Source organism: Equus quagga, chromosome 15 (genome assembly GCF_021613505.1).
Source record: "Equus quagga isolate Etosha38 chromosome 15, UCLA_HA_Equagga_1.0, whole genome shotgun sequence".
In the NCBI taxonomy this organism is placed as follows: Eukaryota; Metazoa; Chordata; class Mammalia; order Perissodactyla; family Equidae; genus Equus; species Equus quagga.
This window is the reverse complement of record NC_060281.1, coordinates 40,663,655-40,685,442: the sequence shown is the minus strand read 5'-3', so window position 1 is coordinate 40,685,442 and position 21,788 is coordinate 40,663,655. Positions and strand designations below refer to the sequence as shown.

General features: G+C 36.3%; 1 protein-coding gene across 3 annotated transcripts in view; it reads right to left on the bottom strand.

Moving 5' to 3' along the window:
- The window catches only part of LOC124226048 (cytidine monophosphate-N-acetylneuraminic acid hydroxylase), a 76,963-nt gene that overhangs the window by 34,709 nt on the left and 20,466 nt on the right, over window positions 1-21,788 (bottom strand). For all 3 annotated transcript variants that reach the window (XM_046638848.1, XM_046638846.1, XM_046638847.1), the window contains exons 6-9: window positions 19,913-20,060; window positions 19,245-19,326; window positions 18,334-18,471; window positions 15,820-15,955 (exon numbers count right to left, since the gene is read on the bottom strand). In XM_046638848.1, coding sequence (XP_046494804.1) covers window positions 15,820-15,955; window positions 18,334-18,471; window positions 19,245-19,326; window positions 19,913-20,060 — 504 coding nt within the window. The remainder of the gene's footprint in view (window positions 1-15,819; window positions 15,956-18,333; window positions 18,472-19,244; window positions 19,327-19,912; window positions 20,061-21,788) is intronic.

The following is a 21,788-nucleotide window of genomic DNA, read 5'->3' as shown; positions in this document are numbered from 1 at the left end:
TTGACACCAAGAGGCAGGTACCTGAGGACAGTTTGTTTATGTTACCAAGCCAGGGCTGGCCACCCGATGTGCACAGAAGCTGACACCACGGCACACCAGTCTTTGAAAGAAGAAAGACTTTATTGCACAACTGATTGGCAAGGAGGCTGCAGTCCAGGCTCTCAAATCTGTTTCACCCATCCAAGGAGAGTGACGTGAGCATCACAGCCGAGTGAGCTCTCACAGTGAACCCTCCCCTCCATGATATAATGAAAAAGACATTTATATTCCAACAGAGAACAGAACATCCACACAACACAAGACATCTGAGAGACCCACACAGCCATATGTTGGAAGGTAGAGAGGCTGGAGACCCCCTCAGAGGAGGTAGAAAGGGGTAAGAGAAAGCTATACTCCCTCCCCAAAAGACTGCTATCCAGGGATTGCATGTGACCTCCAAGAGGAAAGGAAGGGTGGAGAGGCTGTCACTTTACAGGAAAATCATAGACCCTTGAAGTCCTTCACAGCCTAGGGGAAAGGCCCCTACTGAGGGGACTAGCTATCACAGGGGTGACCTCATCAAGCCAGCACCCCAGGAGAGCAGATAGCCAGGGCAGAGTGAGAAGACCCTAAGAGCATGCAGAAGACAGTGTCCCTCTCCCCCATGCAACACCTGAGCCCAGCACCTGGGATTCTGGTGGAACACAGAGGGCTCAGAATACACAGATCTTGATCCCTATCCAGTGGTGATAGGTGGAAACTGCAATAAAAAAAAATCACAATATGCAAGAATAGAGCCACACCCACTAGCAGTATGAAAAATTACATTAAATGTCCAGACCAGAAGGAAAATGACAAGTACCCAGGAACCAATCCTGAAGACACAGAAATATATAATCTAAATGACAGAGAATTCAAAATATCTATCATCAAAAAACTCAGTGAGTTAAAAGAGAATGTAGAGAAACAATTCAACAAGTTCATGAGCTACTTGACAAAAGAGACTGAAACTATAAAGAAGAACCAATCAGAAATATTGGAAATGAAAGACGCAATGGATGAGATAAAACAAAATATGGATTCCCTGAATGCGTGAATGAATATCATTAAGGAAAGAATCAGCATAATTGAGGATAGACATATTGAAATGTTCCAGATAGAGGAGGAAAGAGAACTAAGACTAAAAAGAAATTAAGAAAGTCTCCAAGAAATATCTTACTCAATTAGGAAATGCAACATAAGAATTATAGGTAATACAGAGGGAGAAAGGAAGGAGAATGGAGCAGAAAGCTTCTTCAAAGAAGTAATATGGGGAACTTCCCAAACCTGGGGAAGGAGATAGAAATCCATATGAAAGAAGCTATCAGATGTCCTAAAATAAGTCAATGTAAAAAGATCTACTACAAGACATATAGTAGTGAAACTGGTAAAAACAAATGACAAAGAAAAAATACTAAGGGCAGCAAAGCAGAAAAAAATAACTTACAAAGGAACTTCTATCAGGCTTTCAGCAGATTTCTCAGCAGAAAACTTACAGGCTAGGAGAGACTAGAATGATATATTCAAATCTTTGAAGGGCAAAAACTTTCAGCCAAAATACTCTATCCAGTGAAAATATCCTTCAGATATGATGGAGAAATAAAAACTTTCCCAGATATGCAAAAGCCAAGTGAGTTTGTAGCCACAAGAACCCCCCTACAAGAATCCTCAAGAAGGCCCTCATACCTGAAAAAAAACGGATAAAGGGGTTACAAAGCCCAGCATAAGGAGATAAATAGGTAGCTAAAATCAGAAAAGTGTAGCTTTACATCAGAACAGGTTAGCAAATGCTCAAGTATAACATTAAAGATAAAGGGAAGGAAAACACCAAAAACAAAGATAATCTTGTCATTTTAACCACAAAAAAACACAAGATGGAATAAGATGTGACAAAAACAACATAGGAGGGGAAGATGAAGAAGACTGAACCAGATTAGTCTAAAGAAATAAGAGGCCATCAGTCATATCCATAAGATTTTGCATAAAAGCCTTATGGTAACCACTAAAAAAAAGCAGAACAGAGACACAAATAATAAATAAGGAGAAAACTAAGAAACCCAGCATAAAAAAACTACATAACTTAGTTGGTAGGCTGAAATACATGGGATGAGACACAAAGGAAATACAGGAGAACTGGAAAATGAGTGATAAAACGGCAGCATTAAGCCTTCATATAGCAATAATCACCCTAAATGTAAATTGATTGAATTCTCCAATAAAAAGACAGAGTGGCAAGATGGATTAAAGAACAAGACCCAACAATATGATGCCTCCAGGAAACACATCTCAGCTCCAATGACAAACACAGGCTCAGAGTGAAGGGATGGAAGACAATACTCCAAGCTAATGGCAGAGATAAGAAAGCAGGTGTTGCCATACTTATAGCAGACAAAGTAGACTTCAAGATAAGACACGTAAAGAGAGACAAAGAGGAGCAGTATATAATGATCAAAGGGACACTCCACCAAGAAGACATAACACTCATAAATATCTATACACCCAACACAGGAGCACTGACACACATAAAGAAACTACTAACAAACCTAAAAGGAGACATCAACAATAGCACAATAATAGTAGGGGACCTCAACGCTCCACTCACATCAAGGGATAGATCATCCAGAAAGAAAGTCAACAAGGAGATGGTGGAATTAAATGATAAACTAGACCAGTGAGCTTAATAGACATATATAGAACACTCCATCCCAAAACAGCAGAATACTCATTCCTTCCATGCCCATGGATTGGAAGAATAAACATAGTTAAAATGTCCATACTACTCAAAGCAACCTACCGATTCAATGCAATTCCAATCAGAATCCCAATGATATTCTTCATGGAAATGGAACAAAGAATCCTAAAATTTATACGGGGCAACCAAAGACCCTGAATTACTAAAGCAATCCTGAGAAAAAAGAACATAGCTGGAGGCATCACAATCCCTGACTTCAAAATGTACTAAAAAGCCATAGTTATCAAAACAGCATAGCACTGGTACAAAACCAGGCACACAGATCAATGGATCAGAACTGAAAGCCAGAATTAAAACCACACATCTATGGACAGTTAATCTTTGACAAAGGTGCCAAGAACATACAATGGAGAAAAGATAGTCTCTTCAATAAATTGTGTTGGGAAATCTGGACAACCACTTGAAAAAGAATGAAAGTACATCATTATCTCATGCCACACACAAAAATAAACTCCAAATGGATCAAAGACTTGAAGATAAGTCCTGAAACCATAAAACTTCTGGAAAAAAATATAAGTAGCACACTCTTTGACATCAAATTTAAAAGACTCTTTTCAAATACCATATCGTCTCAGACAAGGGAAACAAAAGAAAAAATAAACAAGTTGGACTTCATCAGACTAAAGAGCTTCTGCCAGGCAAAAGAAACTAGTATCAAAACAAAAAGACAACCCATCAATTGGGAGAAAATATTTGCAAATCACGTATCCGACAAGGGGTTAATCTCCATAATATATAAAGAACTCCCACAACTGAATAACAAAAAAACAAAAAGCCCAATCAGAAAATGGGTAGAGAATATGAACAGACATTTTTCCAAAGAATATATGCAGTTGGCCAATAAGCATGTGAAAACATGTTCAACATTACTTATTATCAGGGAAATGCAAATCAAAACTACACTAAGATACCACCTTACACCTGTTAAAATGGCTATAAAAACTAAGACTAAAAATAACAAATGTTGGAGAGGGTGTGGAGAAAAGGGAACTCTCATACATTGCTGGTGGGAATGCAAACTGGTGCAGCCACTGTGGAAAACAGTACGGAGATTCCTCAAAAAACTAAAAATAGAATTACCTTATGACCCAGCTTCCCCGCTACTGGGTATTTATCCAAACAACTTGAAATCAACAGTCAAAAGTGACCTATGTACCCCAATGTTCATTGCAGCACTATTCGCAATAGCCAAGACGTGGAAGCAATCCAACTGTCCACTGGCCATGAGTGAATAAAGAAGACATGTGTGTGTATATATGTATATATATACGATGGAATACTATTCAGCCTTAAAAAAAGACAAAACTATCCTATTTGCAACAACATGGATGGGCCTGGAGGGTATTATGTTAAATGAAATAAGCCAGACTGAGAAAGACAAACACCATATGACTTCACTCATATATGGAAGGTAAACAAACACAGACAAAGAGAACAGTTCAGTGGTTACCAGGGGAAGGGGGTGGGGGCAGGGCACAGGGGCTGAAGAGGAGCACTTATATGGTGACAGAAAAGAAATAAGGTACATTTGAAATTTAACAACAATGTAAAATATTATGAATGCAATAAAATTTAATTAATTAAAAGAACCCACGACCATATATCCCACCAAGGCAGCCCTGGCACAGTGCACCCTGGAACCATCCAGCCCGCATCTCTTCTGATTCCAGCTGGCCTGCCAAAGCCACCCAACACACACAGTCTACACAGGGGATGCTCCTACACAAGGCTACTTCTTCAAGATGGGGAGAGGTGGTTATTTTGCCTAATTCATAGAAACAAACACAGAAAGTGAAGGCAAAATGAAAGAGAGAGGAATATGTTCCAAATGAAGGAACAAGATAAAACTCCAGAAAAAAAGCCCTAATGAAATGGAGATACATAATTTGTCTTATAAAGAGTTCAAAGTAATGGTCATAAAGATGCTCATTGAACTCAGGAGAAGAAGAGAGGAACACAGTGAGAACTTCAACAGAGTTAGAAAATACAAAAAAGAACCAATCAGAGCTAAAGAATACAATAACTGAAATGAAAAATACACTAGAGGAAATCAATAGCAGATTAGATGACACAGAAGAATGGATCAGCAACCTGGAAGACAGAATATGGAAATCCCCTAGTCAGAAGAGAAAAAAAAAAAACTTACAAAAATGATGAAAGTTTTAGGGACCTCTGGGATAACATTAAGTGTACTAACATTTGCATTGTAGGTGTCCCAGAAGGAGAAGAAAGAGAGAAAGGGACAAAAAACTTATCTGAAGAAATAATGGCTGATAACCTTGTAATCTGGAGAAGGAAACAGATATCCAAGTGCAGGAAGCACAGAGTCCCAAACAAGATGAACCTAAAGAGATCCACACCAAGACATACTATAATTAAAATGGCAAAAGTTAAGATAAAGAATCTTAAAGGCAGCAAGAGACAAACAAGTCACATACAAGGGAACCCCCTCATAAGACCATTAGCTGATTTTTCAGGAGAAAATTTCCAGGCCAGAAGGGACTGGTATGATATATGTAAAGTGCTGCAAGGAAAAAACAACCAAGAATACTCTATCTGGCAAGGTTATCATTCAGAATTGAAGGAGAGATAAAGAGTTTCCCAGACAAGCAAAAACTAAAGGAGTTCATCACCACTAAATTGGTCCTACAAGAAGTGTTAAACAGTCTTCTTTAAGCAGGAAAGAAAAGGTCATAGCTAGAAATAAGAAAATATATGACAGAAAAAATAATCTCACTGACAAAGGCAAATATTTAATAAAGGCAATGGATCACCACTTAAGAAGCCAGTATGAAAGTTAAAAAACAAAAGTAGTAAAATCAACCATAACTACAATACGTAGTTAAGGGATACACAAAATAAAAAGATGTAAAAACATAAAATTTGGAAGGAGGAGTAAAATGCAGTGCTTCTAGAATGTGTTCAAAAGTAAGTGATTATCACCTTAAAACAGACTGCTATATATATAGGTTGATACATATGAACCTCATGGTAACCACAAACCAAAAACATGAAATAGATATGCAAAAAAATAAAGAGAAAGGAACCTAAACATAACACTAAATAAAAACATCAAACCACAAGGGAAGAGACCAAGAGAAGAAGGAAAAAGCAGAGAACTACAAAAACAACCCCAAAAAAACCCTAAAAAATGGCAATAAGTCCATACCTATCAATAATTACCTTAATGTAAATGGACTCAATGCTCCAGTTGAAAAGCATAGGGTGGCTGGATGGATTAAAAAAATAAGACCCATCTATATGCTGCCTACAAGAGACTTACTTCAGAACTAAAGATACACACAGACTGAAAGTGAAGGGATGGAAAAAGATATTCCATGCAAATGAAAACCAAAAAGAAAGCTAGAGTAGCAATATTCATATCAGACAAGACAGAGTTTAAAACAAAGACTGTAACAATAGACAAAGAAGAGCATTACATAATGATAAAAGAGTCGATCCAAGAAGAGGATATATTTGTAAATATTTATGCACCCAACAGAAGCACCTAAATATATAAAGTAAATATTAACAGACATAAAGGGAGAAGTTGACAGCAATATAATAATAGTTGGGGACTATAATACCCCTACTTACATCAATAGACAGATCATCCAGACAGAATATCAATAATGAAACATTGGCCTTAAATGACACATTAGGACCAGGTGGACTTAATAGATATATACAGAACATTCCATCCAAAAATTGAAGAATACATTCTTTTCAAGTGCATATGGAACATTCTCCAGAACAGATCACATGTTAGGCCACGAAACAAGTCTCAACAAATTGAAGATGACTGAAATTATATCAAGCATCTTTTCCAACCACAACAATATAAAAGTAGAAATCAGCTACAAGAATAAAACTAGAAAAAACCACAAGCACGTAGAGACTAAACAACATGCTACTAAACAACCAATGGGTCAATGAAGAAATAAAAAAATACATTGAGACAAATGAAAATGAAAACAGAATATTCCAAAATCTGTGGGAAGCAGCAAAAGCACTTCTAAGAGGGAGTTTATAGTGATACAGGCCTACCTCAGGAAACAAGAAATATCTCAAATAAACAATTTAACCTGACACCTAAAGGAACTAGAAAAAGAAGAAAAAAACAAAACCAAAAGCTAGTAGAAGGAAGGAAATAATAAAGATCACAGCAGAAATAAATGAAATAGAGACTAAAAAAATCAATGACACTAAAAGCTGTCTTTGATAAACAAAATCAATAAACCTTTAGTTAGACTCGAGAAAAAAAGAAAAGAGACCCCAAATAAATAAAATGAGAAATGAAAGAGGAGAAGTTACAACTAACACCACAGAAATACAAAGGATAATAAGAGATTACTATGAACAATTATACACCAACAAGTTGGAACACCTAGAAGAAATGGACAAATTCCTAGAAATACACAACCTTCCAAGACTGAATCATGAAGAAATAGAAAATCTGAATAGACTGATTACGAGTAAAGAAATTGAATCATTAATTTAAAAAAACCCAAAAAAGAAAAGTCAAGGACCAGACAGCTTCACAGGTGAATTCTATCAAACATTTAAAGAAGAGTTAATACCTATCCTTCTCAATTTATTGCAAAAAATTGAAGAGGAAGGAACTCTTCCAAACTCATTTTATAAGGCCAGCATTACTCTGATACCAAAACCAGACAATGACACCACAAGAAAAGAAAATTACAGGCCAATATTCCTGATGAACATTGATGGAAAAATCCTCAACAAAATAGCAAACTGAATTCAACAGTACATTAAAAGGATCATATACCACGATCAAGTGGGATTTATTCCAAGGATGGAAGGATGGTTCAACATCCACAAATTTATCAACGTGATACACCACATTAACAAAATGAAGGAAGATCATCTCAATAGATGAAGAAAAAACATTTGACGAAATTCATCATCCATTTACAACAAAAACTCTCAACAAAGTGAGTATGGAAGGAACGTACCTCAACATAATAAAGGCCATATATGACAAACCCACAGCTACTATCATACTCAATGGTAAAAAGCTGAAAACTTTACCTCGAAGATCGGGAAAGCAAGACAGGGATGCCCACGCTCGTTGCTTTTATTCAACATAGTATTGGAAGTCCTAGCCACAGTAATTAGGCAAGGAAAAGAAAGAAAAACCATCCAAACTGGAAAGGAAGAAGTAAAACTGTCACTATTTGCAGATGACATGATACTACATAGAGAAAACACTAAAGACTCTACCAAAAAAACCCATTAGAATAATAAACTAATTCAGTAAAGTTGCAGGATACAAAATTAACATACAGAAATTGGTTGTGTTTTTATGAATTGATAATGAGCTATCAGAAAGAGAAATTAAGAAAACAATCTCATTTATCATTGTATCAAGAAGAATTGGGGCCGGCTCCGTGGCAGAGTGGTTAAGTTTGCGTGCTCCACTGCCACAGCCCAGGGTTCGGATCCTGGGCGTGGACATGGCACCACTCATCAGGCTGCGCTGAGGTGGCGTCCCACATCCCACAACTAGAAGGAGCTGCAACTAAGATATACAACTATGTACGGGGGGGTTTGGGGAGATAAAGCAGAAAAAAAAAAAAAGAAGATTGGCAACTGTTGTTAGCTCAGGTGCCAATCTTTCAAAAAAAAAAAAGAAGAAGAAGAAGAAGAAAATATCTAGGAATAAGTTTAACCAAGGAGGTAAAAGACCTATACTCTGAAAACTTTAATACATTGATGAAGGAATTTGAAGATGACAGAAATAAATGGAAAGATATATCATCCTCATGAATTGGAAGAATTAATATTGTTAAAATGTCCATACTACCCAAAGCAATCTACAGATTCAATACAGTCTCCATCAAAATACCACTGGCATTTTTCACAGAACTAAAACGAACAATCCTAAAATTTGCATGTAACCACAAAAGACCCCAAGTAGCCAAAGTAATCTTAAGAAGAACAGAGCTGGAGGTATCAAACTTCTGATTTCAAGATATATTACAAGGCTATGGTAGTCCAAACAGTATGGTACTGGCATGAAAACAGACCCAAAGATCAGTAGAATAGAATAAAGAGCCCAGAAATAAACCCACACATATATGTCAGTTAATCTATGACAAAGGAAGCAAGAATATACAAGGGGGAAAAGACAGCCCCTTCAATAAATGGTGTTGGGAAAACTGGACAGCTACATGCAAAAGAATGAAACTTGACCACTATCTTATACCATATACCAAAATAAATTCAAAATGATTAAAGACTTGAAACCATAAAACTCCTAGAAGAAAATGTAGGCAGTTAGCTCTTTGACACTTGGCAATATGTTTTTGGACCAGTCTCCTCAGGCAAGGGCAACAAAAGCAAAAAGAAACAAATGGGACTACATCAAACTGGAAAGCTTTTGCACAGGATGGAAACTATCAAAAAACAGAAAAGGGAACCTACTGACTGGGAGAAAATATTTGCAAATCATATATCTGATAAGGGGTCAATGTCCAAAATACATAAAGAATTTACACAACTTAATATCAAAAAGCAAACAAACCAAAAAAATAGGCAGAGGACTTGAACAGACATTTTTTCAAAGAAGACATACAGATGGCCAACAGACACATGAAAAGATGCTCAATGTCACTAATCATCAGGGAAATGCAAATCAATCAATGAGATACCACCTCACACTTCTCAGAATGGCTATTACCAAAAAGAGAAAAGTGTTATTGAGGATGTGGAAAAAAGGAGACCCTTGTGCACTCCTGGTGGGAATGTAAATTGGTGCAGCCACTATGGAAAACAGCATGGAGGTTCCTCAAAAAATTAAAAATAGAACTATCATGGGATCCAGCAATTCCACTTCTGGAGATTTGTCCAAAGAAAATGAAAACAGTAATTTGAGAGAAATAAGCATCCCTACATTCACTGCAGTATTATTTACAATAGCCAAGATATGGAAGCAACCTAAGTATCCATCAATAGATGAATGGATAAAGAAGATCTGGTGTATATATATACAATGGAATATTACTCAGCCATAAAAAGAATGACATCTTGCCATTTGCAATAACATGGATGGACACAGAGGGTATTGTCCCAAGTGAAATATGTTAAACATAGAAAGACAAATACTGTATTATTCCACCTATATGTGAAATCTAAAAAACAAATGAGCAAACAAAACAGAAACAGACTCAAAGATACAGGAAACAAACTTATGGTTACCAGAGTGTGGAGGGTTGGAGGGCAGGTGATTTGGTGAAGGGAATTTAAGAGGTACTAACTTCCAGTTATAAAATAAGTCATGGGGTTGTAATGCATAGCATAGGAAATATAGTCAATAACACTGTAAAAACTTCGTATGGTGACAGATGGTAATTAGACTTACCATGGTGACCATTTTGTAATGTATATAAATATTGAATCACTATTATACACACCTGAAACTAGAAAAATATTGTATGTTAACTATACTTCAATAAAAAATTCAATAAAAAAGAAGAAGAAAATGTATGAGTAGACATAATACTTTACTGCCTGAGTCCATTTAGTGCAGGAGCAAATAGGTCATTAGAGAGTAGTATATTTGCTATGACATACTTCAGTGGCCCCCTAGATACATCACACTACCACAACAGAATCTAAAACTTTGAAATGATGATCCTGAGATACCAAGAAAAAATAAATTATGTTTTAATATTCTTTTTGAGAAGTCAAGGAAGGATGGTCTACATTTGAGAAATACTTTCTACTAAAAAGTATTATAAAATGTTGGTGCATAGAAAGATAAACTTTAGCTATTCAGAAAATGTTCCTTTTAGCATGGTTTCTTTATCCAAAATGATCAAATCCCTGGGAGTTCGATAGAGCCAAGGTTTCGCTTTATTGGTAGGTCTGTGATACTCAAAATTATTAAACTCTCTAGAAAAGGACTGTCCACTGGAAATACAATGTGAATCACGTGTGTAATTTTAAATATTCTAGTAGCCACATAAAAGAAGTAGAAGATAAGAGGTGGAATAAATTTAATGGATTAATTTCTATTATAACCAAATCTAGCCAATATATTATCATTTTAATATCTAATCAAGTTTTAAAATTATTAATGAGATATTTTATATTTGTGTGCTACATCTTTGAAAGCCAGTGCATATTTTAAGCTTCGAGTATATCTCAATTCAGATACTAAATTTTCATCAAAATATACTTTATCATTATTTAGATTTCATAAAACTGACAAGTGAAAGAGTAGTTTCACTTGCTCAAGTTGTTTCAAAGATACTTACAAGTTTGCCAATAAATGAATAGAGTTACCAACAATACATTTTCATATAATATTCACATCTACATTGACAAAACTGGTTCATCTTTTTCAGATGATAATTTTACTTTGAAGCAAAAATATATCAGTTTTAAAACTGCACCTGTTTAAATTTAGTAAATTCAGTAACTCTTGGATCAACTCATTAATATTAACATTGAATTCAAAAGAGTACTGCATATATTGAAAAGCAACCCTAAATTATCAATATTAACAAAGCATTCTTCAAATCTGGTGTGTAATTTTTGCAGCTATTTTAAATAACATTCCCAATTACAAATAAAATCTGCATATTGGTTCACACTGGAAAATGTGTAAAATCATTATCATTGATTTGTGTTAGAAAAAGATTCAATTTCAACATAAAGACTCCACATAGAGATTCAATTTCAATGTAATATTTAACCTGTATAACTAAGTCAAAAATAAGCATTTTGTTTACTTGGAACTTCAAATTTAGCTTGCTCATACACACAGTACAATATCAGAGAAAATATTAATCAGTGCCAGATTTTTGTCTTTGGTTCCTGAATATTTGGCAAGCATTTTTTTTGTTTCAAGAAAACCTTGAATTGGAGCTAACAGTACACATCTTCCACAATTCAACCAATAAGCACTGGCAAAGAGCCCAAGATCATCAAGTTTATTGCCTTCTCTTCTTTTGGTAGCTTCATTAACTTGCTGATGACCCATAGCATTTACATGTAGAAATTGAACAATTTCAAGAATTGTATCCAGGATACTTTTCCTGGAGACTGCTTCAGAAAACTTAGTACAAATGTTTTCAAATGTATCAGGCATTGGAAAGAAGTATTAGGGAAAATACAAACTTCTTGTTTTAAAATTCCAATATATCTGGATTTTTAAAATCTAACACAGCTGAAGGGAACATCATCTATCATGATAAAAACTAAGTTTTTCCTATTTAGCTGAAATTTACTCTTTGTCAGATGTAGAAGATTCAAAAATCCTTACCCAAATACTTATGAATTTTTAGGACACGAATTGGCAATATTTCTTCGTAAATTCAGAAATCCTTTGAATCTATTTGCTCAGTACTAATTAATAAATAGTTCATCTCTACCACCACTGATTTGAAATGCCTGCCATAGCAGATAATAAACCCATAGATTAATATGAATTTGTTTCTGTATCTTTTATTCTGTACCATTGGCTATTTATTTAATAGTGCCACCGAGTTTTAATTATAGACTTTATAATACATTTTACTATCTGGTAGAGTACTCTCCCCATTCTTGTCCTTCTTAATCAGAGGCTTACTAAATATTCTTGTTTTTCCCCCCAATTTCAGATCAACTTGTCTACTTCTGAAAAACACGTATTATTTTTATTGGAATCACATTAACTTTGTAAATTAATTTAGTATAAATTATATCATTTGGTTATTTAGTCCAAAAACATAGTATGTCTTTTCATTAGCATGGGTTTTCTTCTGTGTCATTCAGTGACATGTTAAAGTTTTCTTTGTATAAGACTTGCACATCTCTGGTTAAGTTTATTCCTAGATATTTTCTCTTTTTTAATTGCGATTGGAGAAGCAGTCTTTTCTGTAATTACATCTTCTAAGTAGTAGTTGTTTCAATGGTTTGGAAGAGTTTTTCAGTTGATTATTTTAAATTTTCTAGATATACAATCACATCATCTGCAAATAATGATAGTTTTGCCTTCTTTATTATTTTATATGTCTAATCCATTGATGTTATCTTATTGGATTATTTCAAGTAAAATATTTTTGACTTAGAATGCTTCTCATGGCTGACTCTGCCCTCTTCCATACACATATATAGACACACACTCACGATTATATGTAGAGTCATATTAAGGAAATAGCCATCTAATGTCCAATTTTAGAAGTTTGTTTTGGTCAACATGAGCTAAAATTTTCAAAATTTAAAACTTTAAAAATCTACAGAGATCACATGCTCTTTCTTCTTAGATCAATTAATACACCAAATTAATCAAATTTCATAATGAAAAACATTTACATTCATGTCATAAACCCCACTTATTCTTGATATGTTATTAATGTAACATATTGTTGTATATAGTTTGGTAGTATTTAGATATTCAGAAAATTGTTCTGTAGGGGTTTTGTGAATTTTTGTCAGATTTTGGTACCAGTGTTCTACTCATTTCATAAAATATTTCTATTTCTTTTTTTTCTTATGTACACGATTCATTTAAAGCAAGGTTTCTCAACAACGGCACTGTTGGCATTTTGAGCTGGATAATTCCTTGTTGTTGGAGGTGTCCTGTGCATTACAGGATATTTAGCAGAACACTGTCCTCTCTCCACTAGATGCCAGTAGCACCCCCCAGTTGCGATACCTAAAAAATGTCTCTAGACACTGCAAAATGCACCCTGGGAGACAAAATCTCCCTGTTTGAGAACCACTGATCTAAAGCTAAAGAAAAATACTTGCAATTTTTCAAATTCTATTTATTGATAAATTTTTATCAAGTGATCTTTTATATTGTTAGAAACATTTGGATTCTACAGCAATTGGTGGCTTAACTGAAGCTTTCACTTTTTGTAAAATATCTTTCCCACTCTTTTCCTTATAATTTTCTAACAAAAGACCCATAACTTTTACCATCTCTCTATCTTAAAATGGTTTCCTTTTTTATGCAATTATGCAAGCTCTTTCATAACTGGCCAGTTGCAAACCAATAAAAAATGGTTTTAGATACTTAATTCTCATTTCTGGTGACTAATTTCATCAATTCTTCATTGGCTGTTGAGAAGAAACTTCCTAGCAGATTGCCTATGTATTTACTGAAAATGTATCTCCTGTCCTTGAAATGTACATTCTGCCCACCATTCCCACAGTGGGAGCTATTTTCAAGGACGCAGGCTTGAGAGCCACCCAGAGCTACTGAATCGTGACAGCGAGTTTGTTTTCTCATCTGAAAACGGGTGCAGTAATAGCAACTTCCCCACAGGACTGTGGTGAGGGTAAAATGAGATAATGTTTGGGGACATTGTTTGCATTATTTTAAAACTTTTCTTACATAACAGTTCTTTTTCCTCTATTGATGCAAATTGTAATTGCCATTCATCATGAAATTTGCAACAGACTTTCTCTTCCACTTTCTTTTCTCTTTACTATTTGCATTGCAGTACTAGTTTTTGCATCTGCACTAAACTTTGCACCAATAGATGCTTTCATTTTAATGCAAAAATTTATCTGCATTTTTCTTAAGCTAGAAAATTAATTGAACCATAACACAATAAGTATTTCAATCTGATTTCCAATTATAATTAGCATTGGTATCATTGTAACATAAGCTGCCTACATAAAATACCCAGCTAAACACATTGCAACAATATATCAGTGCAAAGAAAAAATAATCCAAACCCAATCAATCCATTGATACCAATTAAATCATTAATGTGTTTATGTGTAATACTAGAAATGACACATGCATCCAACATGCATACCACAATAACAATACTTTCTTACACAATGCATTGGGTAAAGTGCAACGTAGTCTGACTGAAGTAATGAACTTGTGTTTAACAGAAAATATTTTATGCTGGTTCAGTCTTAAAATTTGCATTACTTAAAATTAAAAACTCAGGTCCTCAGTTGCCCTAGCCACATTTCAAGTGCTCCATTGTCACATGTGGCTGGTAGCCAGCATATTGGACAAGTTGGCCCTAGCAGGTCCAATCAAAATCTCCAAAGACTCTAACAATGTTGCAAATATTGAGTTTGGCTTTAGTAATTCATAGGAAATTTGGGAAGTTTTCCTTTTTATCACAAAGTCTACATCTTGAGAGAAAAGAAAAAACACTTGCCTGGCTCAGGCACCTGGCAAGAGTAAAGTCCCCAATAGGACAATCGGATCTGAGGACAGAGCTTAAGATGAACTAAAAAATGTTTCTTAAATTCCAACTTCCCCTAGAAGAGATACTCCTGTTTGAGAAACATTTTATTAAAAGTTAACTGCTAACTCATTAAATGATTACTTGGTATCAAAGTAACCACAAAAAGAAGCGCAAATGTGAATACTCACATTTAGGAAATCTTATGCAATACCCAGTTTTAAGATTGTCATCCATTTGACCATTAAAATGAAAACCCAACATTTAAATAACATTCTCAAAGAAAATTCACGGACCTTCAAAAATATACTGGAAAAACAAAACCTAGAAGTTATATTGCTGCGAGAGAAATCATCTCAGGTACCCCAAAATGAGAAAATAACTTGCATTTGATAATGATGCAATTCTCTACTCTGAGATGCAGTATGGTGTAGAGAAAAGAGCCTTGGAGCTAGTCGTGCCAGGATTCACTTCTCAACTCCAGTGTTTCCAATTGAGTGACTCTGGGCAAGTCACTTCGTCTCTCTGAGTTTCAGATTCCCTAAACTGCAAAAGCATAATGGAACCTGCCTCACAGTGTCGCTGGGAAGGTTCATTTAGACGACTTGGTTAAAAGCCCCAGTCCAGTTCCTAGCATATACTGAACACATATCAGTTGCCTTCATCCTTTCCAGGATCCTTTCACAGAAAATCCATCTGAATTCATTCTAGCTGCCAAGCATGGTTTTTATTCATGCTCTCTGTTCTCAGGCGGATTATTAAATAAACGCCAGACTCCTACTAATCACTCATTTTCATTTCATGCTGTTACACAGATAAATAACTCATCCCAGCACACATTAACTCATGTATAAAAATGATGTACAAAATGTCCAGCCATACTTGTCTGATGGGTGGGATTCCACGAAATATCCAGCAAAGGGGCAATAAATTCGCGGTTGTAGGTCCTTCACCAGCCGAGCCTTGTAGTTCAGAAGCTTCCTCCTTTCTGTTTTAATGAATTGGGCTTTCCACTCCTCTGGAATGACAGGGTTTGGATTAGAGTCTCCTCTGGTCAGAAATCACAGAAAAACAAAGGTTCTAATAGCTTGGAACTCTTTCAGGAGATAAAATTGATAGACGACTAACCCAGAAATAGAGCAAAGCCCTGTGCCGTTAGTGGAAGGTTTTGCCCCCAGCTTTATTTTGCAAATTTCAGTTGGTTACTGGAAAAATGTTACCAAACCAGGCAAAGACAATGAACCCTCTCCTTGTTTGTGGCAATTCATTCAGACCCTAGCTGAATACACAGGGCAGCATGCATAGTTGTACCTTGCGTGCCTGCACATTTTAAGGGCACTGTAACTATTAACTCTTTATTAACATAGAAATGGCTTTGTTATTTCAGTGGATTATGAAAGGAAAGCATGTTCATCACACCCTGGCAATGCACAGTGGTCAAGACCACGAGCAGTGGAGTCAATTAAGACTTAGGATCAAAATGCAGCTCCACCACGTAAGTTCTTTGAGTCTGTTTCCTCCTCTGTAAAGTGGAATCATGCCGCCCACCTCACAGGCTGTTCATTTGCTCATTCATTCATTTGATCCATATTTATTAAGCCCCTACTCTGTGCCAGACATAGTTCTAGGCACTGAGAATACAGTGGAGAACATGATAAAGCAGGAATCTGCTCTCCTGGAACGTTCATTGGAGAGAAAGAAGCAAATAATGAACAAGTAAACAAAGGTCATTTCAGAGTGATGAGCTAGGAAGAAGGTAAAACAGGGCCATGCAACAGAGAGTGGCTGGGATGAGGTGAGGTGGGATGGAGGGGTGTTATCATACAGGCTGGTTAGTGAAGATGACATTTGAGTCATAGACACAAACGTAGACACAGATGAAGAGAAATTGCTGACCACATGGAGATCAGGTGCAGTAGCACTCCAGGCAGTGGAAACAGCAAACACAAAACCCAGGACAGGGACGCACTTGGTGTTTTGGGTCTGAGGAACAAAAAGCAGGCCAGTGTGGGCTAATATATAGCAAGTAATGGGGAGACAGGCAGTCAAGGAGGTTAGAGGAATTAGACAGGGCCCAGAGCATGAGGGCACCATGTCAGGGAGCTATTCCTACTATTATTGCTATGGAAATTTGATAAGCACAGACAAGGATACAGAAAAAAATTAAAGTTATCCATAACCTAGACATAAACCACTATTAACATTTTGGTATGTTCTAGGACTTTTAAAACGTGTGTGCATGCACTCCCACATGCATACACACACTCACAGAAGAATGGGAATCACGCTAGCTACTCTTTAATAGGTATATTTTGCCTCCCCAAGAACACTGTTAACTCCTTAAAGACAGCACCTTTCCTCTCTCTCTCACGTGGTTCCACACTTTGGGAGGCAATGAATCTAGACTGCAGAGGAATGGAAGGCAAGAAAGAGGCTTTTTTCATCCTGCAATTAGGCCATTTTCTGCCACATTGTTAGAGACTGTTCGTCAAACATATTAATTTATTTAGTGGCCCTATACTGAGCACTTACAATGCTAATATTGAGGATACTAAAATGAACAAAATATACCACTTACACACTTTCTTCCAAGCCAAACCCAGCACCACCCTAAGACCCAGATCAGAAGAGATCCTGCCTTAGACGCCACGCTTTTTACTAGCTTTGAGATATAATCGACTTACAATATTGCATAAGTTTAAGGAATACAATGTGATGATTTGATACACATATATATTGGTAAATGATTACCACAATAAAGTTAGCTAACACTTCCGTCACCTCACCTAATTACCTTTATTTTTTATGGTGAGAACATTTAAGATTTACTTTCTGAGCAGCTTTCAAGTACATAATATAGTATTGTGAACTCTAGTCATCCTAACGTATGTTGGGTCCCCAGAACTTATTTATCCAATAACTAGAAATTTGTACTCTTTGACCAACAACTCCCCATTTCCCCTGGTAACTCCACACTTTAGAGGGGCTTGCTCTGGTTGTGTCCTTCCCCTGTATAGGCATTCCATGGGGCCAGGGGGATGTGCCTATATCAAGTTGCACATACCCTATTCTGAACTACATTCCAAGAACATTTAAGCCTGAATTACCGATGTGAGACCTTTCCTGTTCTGCTCTATGGTCTATACCATGGATCCAAATTATTCTTTTTCTTGACTATTCCTGAGATGCTCCTTAATCTCCTTAGTGTTTCTTTCATGCTCCATCATCGTATTTTGAGCTGGAAACACTAGTCTGTATATCTGCGGCTTGCAAGCCTGGTTTCCCAATTAGCTTCCTCTAGGGAGGGACCACGTCTTAATGATCTTTGTATTTATTCTCACAGCATTAGCAAAGTGCCATGCCTCTCCTTAGTAGCACCCTGATAGAAAAGATTACCTGTAAATTTTCCACCACTGAAAGTCATCGGAAAGCCTGATGCTCCTCCAGCAAAATCACTCATCATGAGAGCAACCTTCCCAGGCAGCCTTCCCCCATTGGGTCTGGTGCAGTCCACTGTATTGAGTATCTTATGACCTGTGGAAAAACAACGCGGCATGAGTACTCACAGTGAAATCTTGAACACCGTAGTTTGTATTCCCAAGCCAACAAAGTCTTCCATGGATGTCTGTATAATCTGACTCATTTGATTATAAAAGAATTGCTTATGTCCAAGGGAAAAGAGAGAGTAAGATTTCAAAATCTAAAATCTTTAAAGGCATATTTTGAATTTTCAAGTGAATGAATTCATCCTGTTTGATTCGGTGGGTTCGAGATGTCCCGTGAGGACAATTAGCTTGATTCCACTCCAGGATCATAGACAGACTACTTTCCTCGGCCAACTCTCTCCAGATGCTGAGCCCAAAGGATGCAGGGAAAAGACTGACTGGATCAAGACAAATCTCTCAACCTTTTGCAAATTCCATTCAACGATTATTGGGGCAGTAAAGCCATCTTCTCAAATGAAAGGAAGAAGTTTATGATTATATTACAAAATAATATTTCAAGATGAAAGTAAGACACTTATTCAACAAAGTCAGTTTTGAAGAAACTGCTATTGGTGAAATACAGAATATCTGTTGCCTTATGAAAAAGAAACTTTGAACCTGTCACTACATAAACTATCTTACTGGTAATTTGTTCTCTGGAAAGATTATCTGAACGATAGCCTATTTTTTGAAGACAAGGATAGAATATACTATATCCTAAGGAAAAGAAGATGAACGTAGGATGAAATTTTGGATAGCTATTATTATCCTTCCTACCAAGAGTATTTTTATTTTTCATTGTTGATGAAGATGAGAAAGTACCTTTGTACTCCACAATAATGCAAGTGTCCATCTCAGGATGAACGCCATCCATCAAGATCATGAATCGAAGATTTTTGTCTACCTGGAATTTAACAATAAAACCAAAAACTATGTATGTCAGTTTGGCTTTTAATTCAATATTTGAGGAAGTTGCCACTTCTTCTGGAAAGAAATCCCTTTTATTCAGAACTGGACTTATTATCCTATACTATGGAGTTATATCATTGGTAAATAGAAAGCAAAATCATCTTTTAGTATAGCTTAAACATTGTATTTACACAGTATTATGTACAGACAAAATAGGCCAGTGTTTCTTCTTTTTTTTTAGGAATATTAGCCCTGAGCTAACATCTGCTGTGAATCCTCCTCTTTTTGCTAAGTAAGACTGGCCCTGAGCTAACATCCATGCCCATCTTCCTCTACTTTATACGTGGGATGCCTACCACAGCATGGCTTTTTGTCAGAGGTGCCATGTCTGCTCCCGGGATCCGAACCAGCGAATCCCGGGCCACCAAAGTGGAACGTGTGCACTGAACCACTGCGCCACTGGGCCAGTTCCCAGGCCAGTTTTCTTAAAGCAATTACTATCTAATCTTAAAGCAAGTACCTCATCTAAAATTTCCCCTGAAAGTATAACTGGAAAGCGCAAAAAAACATAGATATCTGACCTGCTGCCATATTCCAAATGGCACTACTTTGATATTAGTCAACTGGACACCGCTCTGATTCAGATTCCAAAATACAGGTCTTTCCGTGTTTCCAACATAAATGGGAATATCTGGTCTTCTCCCAGCAAGCTTCTTCAGAGTGGGGTAACTAGGATTAGAAGGACGAACAGGTTGAAAGGTGAAAAAATAAGACCATCTAGTATAAGAGACAATTTGCTCCTTACACAAAGATGTTGATCAAGAAGCAAGGAACTGAAAAACCAGACTCTCCCCAGAGTCCACAAGAGGAGTTTTTGCCTCAAGGCTGACTGTAAAGGGGAGGGGAATTTCCTAGAAGATTGCTCCTTATTGTTAGAACATATCACATATCATGGTATGTGTGTCAACCAGGTGTGCAAATTCCATCTTCCACATTGATGCTGCTTTGAGTAGGGGTAATTCTAACAGAAGGTACAGAGTGAAAAAGTCATGCTGAAGAAGCTTCTTGTAGGTGAAGATCTCCATGACCTTCACTTTTTTTCATTCTTCAAGCAGCACCTTCTAGTAAGAGAAAGGCCTGGACCGTAGGACGAGGAGAACCTGTGGGTTACCCACCACTGAGGACAGTTTTGCACCTTTCATAGGTTGACAGGCACACTTCAGTATACAGGATGAATTCTTTGTCTTTAAGGAGAATCAGTTACCAGCTAGGCAAGATGGTAGAGTTTAGTGTAGACACAAACTACATTCAACATTTGCAGTAATCCTGACTCAGTACACAGTTAACTGCCTGTGTGTTTTTGCATATCTACATAGATCAAGCCAACCTTCATCTATTGAGCATTCATTATACAAAAGGACTATATACCACTGTGAGGTGAGGCAGAAAGATGAATAATAAACAAATAAACAGCTAGATATAAATGTTTACATTATATTTCAAACATGGTGCTAGGCACTTTCACACGTTATTTTACTTGATTCTCAGAAAAAAAAACCTCTGAGTTTTTTGCTTTTATAAAGGAGGAAATGCATTCGGATATATACAGCTAACAAATAGTAAATTGGCATTCAAATTCAGGTTTTCTGATTCTAAACCTAGTGCTTCCTCTGTCTCAACATTAAAGAATGTACCAACTGGTTTAAGAATCAGACTTGTACATAGAGTAAATGTCAGGTGAAATAAGATATTTAATCATAAGAAAAATATAAACAAAATCTGTATATCAGCACTTACTAAATGTGCTAATATTCAAGTTCCAGCATTACATTAAAAGCTATCCAAATAAGTAGAACACAGGGGCAAAAAATCAGCATTTCTTCTCTAAAAACAAAGGACTCAAAAAATGGCGTCTTTGAATATGCCTTCAATCTCTGGATTCAGCACCTAAATTTTCTATTTTAAAGGACTTTGAGAGTTAGGATAAATTACTCTAAAATAGATGTTTATGGCTTCGTGATTTTTTAATTGTTGACAGTTCTCACTGGCATCTATTAATAACATCATCTGTTACAATACTCACTATATTGACATAATGAAATCACTTTTTTTTGGCTAAAGATTTTCTCTAAAGCACATTGGCCTTTTCCTTATTTTTGTGAATCAAGGAGGTTTTTATTCAGTAAATGAAGGTCAGACAAGAGGAATGGGGACAAATGACCCTGACGTTTACAGGTTGACTAGGCAAGAGTCAAAAAGTAAGGGTTTATCAAGGAAATAGACTCAAAGGAGTGAAAATTACAAGCTTTGGTAACTTTTCAGTAATAAGCTATTGGTAATACACTACTCATCCAATGCGTTGTGATATTATGGTTGAGAACTGGTGTTTCCATGCCTGACCACTTTGCCCACCCCTGCAACCAAAACTAAATTAGCTCCAGGATAATGGTTGGGAAA